Source organism: Megachile rotundata, unplaced genomic scaffold, assembly GCF_050947335.1.
Source record: "Megachile rotundata isolate GNS110a unplaced genomic scaffold, iyMegRotu1 scaffold0089, whole genome shotgun sequence".
NCBI classification, from domain to species: Eukaryota; Metazoa; Arthropoda; class Insecta; order Hymenoptera; family Megachilidae; genus Megachile; species Megachile rotundata.
The window spans coordinates 361,469-368,262 of NW_027473386.1; the positions used below are offsets into that span (position 1 = coordinate 361,469).

At 46.4% G+C, this 6,794-nt stretch overlaps 1 protein-coding gene across 1 annotated transcript; it reads right to left on the reverse strand.

Annotated features, from left to right (window-relative positions):
- Positions 1–1,407, reverse strand: LOC143266200 (uncharacterized). The gene has a single exon (XM_076541810.1). The coding sequence runs from the start codon at positions 1,405–1,407 to the stop codon at positions 1–3; it is 1,407 nt and encodes a 468-aa protein (XP_076397925.1).
- Between the last annotated feature and the right edge of the window lie 5,387 nt (positions 1,408–6,794).

The window sequence follows — 6,794 nt, forward strand, 5'->3', positions numbered from 1 at the left end:
CTACGCAGGGTTGGCTGTAAATGTAACAAAGAATGTCGCAGCACCAAGTTGCATGGACATGGCCAACATGTCGCGCATAGTATTCAATGCATGACGGGGTCCCCCGATGAAAGAAGATGGCAGCAAGATTGGGACACTTGTTTCTCGATTCGTCTGGTTCGTAAGAGAGTTTCTGCGAGCGGGATTATTAAAGTCGCCGATGTTCTGCAAGGAATCCAAGCGGAGGGCAGTCTGGTTCTCTTGTAACCATTGAAGTTTATCCTCTTCAACCTGCAGAGCCTTGTCCACCAACCATTGCTGGAACAACTTGCCGGTGTCGTGCAAGTATTCCAGATCGTCGCGAATGGTCATCTGATGAACGGCGTGCAGGCGAATGGTCACATATTTCCGGACCTCGGTTGTAATGGCATGACGGATACCCGTGTGCCATCCGATGATGGAGTACGGATCAAGAAGTAGGTAGAGCATGGCGTCAAGGAGCGGATTAACGATCTTAACAATTTGCAAAGGATCGGTGTTAGGAGTGGCACGGTGTTGGATTAGGAGTTGGTGTTGTTGGCGCGGAAGACCATCATGGTCACCATATAACACTGCTACATCCTCGCGTGTAGTCGGAAGATTTGTTCGGCCAACGTGTATACCGGCGACAGCAGGGCCAGGCGACAACTGTATATATACTGTTGGGCGCGGTTGTTGTCGGCGAATCATTTCCTGCTCCTTTTCGTACGCATGAAGGTACTGTTGAGCGAGCGCCGAGTTCTCCTGCGTAATCACACTGATGTCGTGGAGTATGCGAGGATTCAATTTAGCGGCCTCGTAGCGGAGTCTTGTGGCTGTTTCGATGTTGCAAGAATATGCAGAGCAATACGGCATATTTGCGTTTGTGTACGAACTATCTTCTTGGTGCAAGGGACTAACACGGTGAAAGAGTTCTCCTCTACCAATGAGATAGTAAGCGCAAGGCGGAGGGTTATCAATTTTAAGACCGAGAGAGCAGAAACTGAAAGCGGAGTTCAGGTAGCGGCTGTTCTCCTGAAAATAGTTGAAGTCCATGTGGTCCGGATTGGTGAACACCTCACGCAGGTACGGGTGGATCGGCCGAAGGTTAGACAACACTTTTCCGTTGGAACAGCATGTTGAAAAGTGTCCAGACTGTGTGCGCTCTGCTGCAAAGTGTTTAGCAGAACAGTGAATGCAGAGGGCATTCATCGGACTCAGATGATAATAAGAGGCCTTCGTCGATGGCTTTGTGGCCGTGGCTGCTGTGGTTCGGCGTGCGGCCTCTTGGCGTTCTTTTATGCGGTACTTTTTTTTCCCTTTGCAAACGACGCCGACGTTCGTCAGTCCCGGCACGCGTACATCTACCCTCTTCATCTTCTTCTGTGGGTACCAACCACCGCGGACCATAGCACCGGTATCCGGTGTATGGGAGAACCTCGCCCTCCGATCCTATATTGCCATAAGTGGCTGGTCGGCTGACGGTACGTGGATTATCTGCGGTGCTGGTCGATGGCGCGGCGTACGGCGCGGTGGAATCACGCACGTGAGTGTCAGATGTAGACTCCGTCCTTGAGAAATTTGTCACAGAGCGGCTCTGCGACTGTGCTTGTGATTTACGCCGGCGATCGGTGTTGCCAGTAAGCGTACCCCGTCGACGTGTTCTGGATGGTTGACCACTGCGAGTGGTATTTCGTGCTGAATCGGCCATAATTAATATCCGATGCACTGAAAGAAACCGAATTAATACAAAATGTGTGTATTTGTAATAGATACAATTGACACTTACGATGAAATAGGAGGGGGTGTCCCACTTGGACGCCGACCGACTAGACGCGTCCCGATTGTACGGTCCCGATTCGACGCGTTCCAATTCGAAGCGGTGCCGATTGGACGCGTCCCAATTCGAAGCTGTTAGATTAGGTTAGGTTAGGTTCTATAAGCTCTGCTTTGAATTGGAACGCGTCCAATCGGCACCGCTTCGAATTGGAACGCGTCGCATCGGGACCGTCCAATCGGGATGCGTCGAATCGGTCGGCGTCCAAGTGGGCATCACTCAAATAGGAAGACGGAGTTGATTAGTTAGAAGGACGTAATTGCTCACGGTCCTGTACAAATTTTTATTATTTAGTGAAAGAAACAGAATTATTAAAAAATGTATGTAGTTGAAAGTGGTGAGATATACTCACGTTGAAAACGAAGCAGAGTCGGATGACCTCAACGAAACCTCTATGATCATGAATTGCTCACGGTCTGGAAAAATTAGTATTAGTTAGTGAAAGAAACCGAATTATTAGAAAATGTATGTAGTTTTAAGTGATGAGAAACACCTTGAACAGGTGAAAAAAGTCGGATTACCTCAATGAAAGCTTGATGGTAGTGAATCGCTCACGGTCCTGTAAAAATTCATATTTGTTAGTGAAAGAAACACAATGATTACGAAATGTATGTACTTTGAAGTGATGAAATGAACTCTCGTTGAAAACGAAAGAAAGTTGGACGACCTAAATGAAACCTTTATATTTGTTTCAACGGAGATATTGAGTCATCGAATTGCCGGAACACTCAGCGCTGAGCTAGATAACGTGGGATTGGTTTTTGGGTGCAAGAAAAGTTCAAATAGACAACTAACAAAGTTTACTTTATAAGCTAGATTCACGAAAGACTTTATACACTCACGATTACACGACAAAACTTGACTGTACACTTTATATTTAACGACACATAAAAAAATATATATACAGTTTGAAATGCAATGAAGTGTCATTGTTAAATTGTTCACAATTTGTGTCGAGCCTTGGGCGGCTTCGTGAAACTAGAATTTGAGTGTCTTTTAATTGGCGACGCAGTCGCGCTTAGCTAAATCACTTTGAACGGAATTGAATCTCGCAGAGATGCTTGTTCGCGATTATGTTAACGTGAGGCTTCGTAAATCAGTAGAACGCCCAAGGGTCCCACGCTCTTATATGTACTCGCCGGTATTCCGCGATTGGAGCAATCAATTTTTCTCCGTTGCGGCAGTTCGAGGATCCAAACAAAGCGTGGAGTTCCGCGGGTCGCCTGATTGGCCTAGCTGTTGCCGTGCGTCGGTTTGACGGTTGGAGTCGCGACAACAGCTAGGCTAGAAAAACAAGACACCGCCAACGACTTTTGCTGCTGTTGTGAAACGGTGCCTAGAAAAAGTGTATTTTTCGCGGTTCTAACGGATTATGCTACCTCTTTGTTTGGATTCTCGGACAATATTCGTGAATTGTTCACGGTCCTGTAAAAAGTAATATTTGTTAGTGAAAAAAAAACATAATTTGTAGAAAATGTATTGTGACGTGGTATTTTATACCCCGGGTATAAAATACCCAGGTCATAGGTCGTGGTCAGATACCGTCTAGAGAGAGAACGAAGCGCGTATAATATCGTAAGAACAAATTCTGCCGCTATACTATTTTATATGTACCGCCGGAGAATGACGTCACGGTCAACGAAGAAGCGACGTACGTCGAGGGAAAACGCCGCTGCTCTACCGCTACCCTGCTCGGATCCTCCGATAGACAAAGAGAGGCAGCGGAGTAAGAGGAGAGAACCCAGCGAGAAACCGACGTACGCCGAAGGAAAGTGCCGATTCCCTGCCGCTTCCCCGCTCCGGCCCTACGATAGAAGAAGAGACGCTGTGGAGACGGAAGAGGTCCTGCCGAAGAAGACTTCGATAGAATTCGGAAACTCCGGCAGAGGGTGGGGGTAGGCTACGAGGTGTCCTAATACCGGCGCAAGGGCTCGCGGATCCTTATTCTGTATTCGGCATCTGCCTTAGTTTTTTCGTAAAGAAAGTAATTATCGTTCGGTGAGGAAAACCAACGAATCCCGATTCCGCTGCGACCTGTGCCTGGACACCTTGGTAAGCCCCCTCAATTACCGATATATATTTGTAAAAGAGCGCGAAATCGAGATTGTCATATCGTGGGTTGTAGGCCACCTGGCTTGCCATTCACGGGCAGGATCTGCAAAGTGTGACCGGAGTGGCTTTGTCTCGTAGGGAAATTAGTTTAAGTTAGAAGGGTAAAAAACCCGGGGGCCCTTGTCCGGGACGGTCGCGGATTGCGGCGTCCGGACTTTTTCGTGTCGTCGAGAGATCGAGAAGCGATCTCTCGAATCGCCACTCGGCTGGATCACCGAACCTGTACCGGGGAATGGTACAGCGTAAGCTACAATCAAAGTATCATCTCGAGTAGGCCTTTGCCAATATTGTACCCTCCCACGTCTCGATTTCGCGAACTCTTGGTACGGGAGTAGAACGTAAGGTGCATGTTTGTCGTACCGGACATTTCGTGTTTGTCGCATAACTTCTCGCTTTCTCTCTCTAGACGGTCGCCGATACAGAATCGTTCCGCGTATAGAATTAAGTCGCGTCGCGTATAAATTTAAGTGCGTTAGATTCCGTTGCGTTTAGTATAATTGCGTTTTGTCGCGTCTCGTCGCGTCTCGTCGCGTTTCGTCGCGTCTCGTCACGTTTCGTCGCGTCTCGTCACGTTTCGTCGCGTTGCGTTCCGTTAAAATAATTACGTCGCGTTTTGTTAAGTGTTTGCGTTGCGTTTCCGTTAAATTAGTCGCGTCGCGTACCGTTCCGGGAATCGAGGAAATATCAAAGATTGTATTCCGCTTAGGAACTTGCATATTTCGTTTTCGTGGTTAAAATCTCGCGGAGATGGTATCTCGGCCTTCCGCCGAGAGTGTCACGGTTAAATCGAATTCCGATACTGGATCACACTGTACGCCTAGGTTAATTAGATTTTAAATAAAACACCGCTGTTTAACAAATACCGCTGAATTGAGGTTTCTCGCGGATTGTCCCGAATCAATCACTCTCGTCCGCCTCCGCGTCTAGCTCCTTTACCCTTAAAGAATCCTGCCACTCTACCATTCCGTTCGGATACTGAGCTACCGAGCCGTTCCGCCGCCGATTCGAATCTTCCGCGTTTTTCCGAGATCGACATAAACGGTTTTCCCATCTTTCCGCTCGAGAGTCTCATTTCGCGTCTAAGTTCTTTATCGCGACACTGAGAAGCATCTAGCGCCCGATTATCAAATAAAATAAAGCGATATCGAACGGGTTCGGATCGGGTGCCGAAGTGCTACGCGCTCGCGAATCCGCGGAGGCGCCGCGGCGGTCATCGTCGCGGGCACGGTCAGGAAGGGCCGATCGAGAATTCGCGGGCGAAGCGAGGTCGCGGTCCGTTACCGAGCTAGCCGCAAAATACCGTGTAGCAGTATGTAGTTTTAAGTGATATACTGTACTTATAACGTAAGCGAAGTAGAAAGATCGATGATCCCAATACAACCTTTGCGGTGGTAATTGGATTGTTAAAAATATATGTAAAATATAAAAAATATAATTTATAAGAAATGTAATTGGTTTGGATTGATATGTTTACTTACGACGTAAAGGAAAACGTAAACCGCAAGATGTATTTATCCTGAAAAGGACAGTTAGCGACGAATCGGAAAGTGAGTTAGTTCACGTAGATACTGCGAGCAGGAGACGGAACTATTGCCAGGCTCAGCGCAGAACTGCTAATGAATGTAGTACCATGCGCGTCATCGCGTATGTAGGGTTCTGTTGTTCGGTTAGATGGCGCATGAGAATGTGTTCTATCCTGATTATTGTAAGTGTTATTTTTTCCACTTACCGTAAATAGTTTTTATTATTTTAGATCATTGTACTGTAATGTGTATAGGATGTTTCAAAAATATATAATTTTTGCTATATTTCGTAAATTATGCATTTTGTTAGTGTTATCCACTTGCCGTAAGTAGTTGTTATAATTTTTGACTACTCTAATAAAGTGCATATAGGGTGTTTCAGGGAGCACGGCTGGCTGTCGTGGCGAGCGCACGTGTTGGGGGGTCGCTCCGCGATAAAGTTCAATTTTGGTGGGAAAAAGTGGTTAAAGTGTGATAAATAGTGTTGTGAAGTGACGGGAGACCGTGGGGGAAGTGAGCGGTAATGTTTTGTAAAAATTGGAGGTGAAATAATGAATTTATAAATAAAAATCGAAATTTCGGTAATGGCGACCTCCACGCGACGCGAGGGAAAGCATGGGGTGCAAACCCATGAGTAATCGAAAGCAAGGAAACGAGTGTTCGGGCCGAACGCGGAATAAAATAAATATGTGCGCAACTTAAACGCGGTTATTTTTATATATCGCGAGTGAAAATAGTGCAATTTAAGGGTGAAAGTTGCCCTCGAAGAAGGACTTGCACGAACACGTGGTCGTGCGACATGTCGAAGTTGCGAGAGAAAGTCGCAGAAATTAAATTAATTAATTAATAATGTAAATGTCATTAGGGATATAGAGTGCGGGAAAGGGCGAATGAGGCATATTGAATGCACGCGGTGATTAGTTTTAGCTATTTTCGTATTTTCGTGATTTGATAGTAAATAAATAATGGCGTCAGTCGAGCAAGTTTCGATATATCGTACGAACACGTGTTCATCTCCGCGCGAGGAAAAGCGTAGAGTGTAAAGGCCGGTTCGCAAACATCCAACATGGCAGGGTCGATGCAGGCGCATGGAGAGCGGCCCTTAAGGACGAAGCCTAAGGGCGAAGCGAAGGCATGCGGCAACAAGCAAGATGGCGGAGACATGGCGCGTTTTTCAAATGGCAAGTGGATAGGTTGAAGCAAGAAGACAGTGAAGAGGAGAAGAGGAAGAGGCGAGACGACACGGCACGAAGTGAATGAAGGAAGTAATTAATTAATAGATTAATAAACAAATGAAGTGAATGAGATTAATAATAATAATAATA

Coding starts and splice junctions, on each gene's coding strand:
- LOC143266200 (XM_076541810.1), bottom strand. CDS start 1,407: ATGGTCCGCGGTGGTTGGTACCCACAGAAGAAGATGAAGAGGGTAGAT.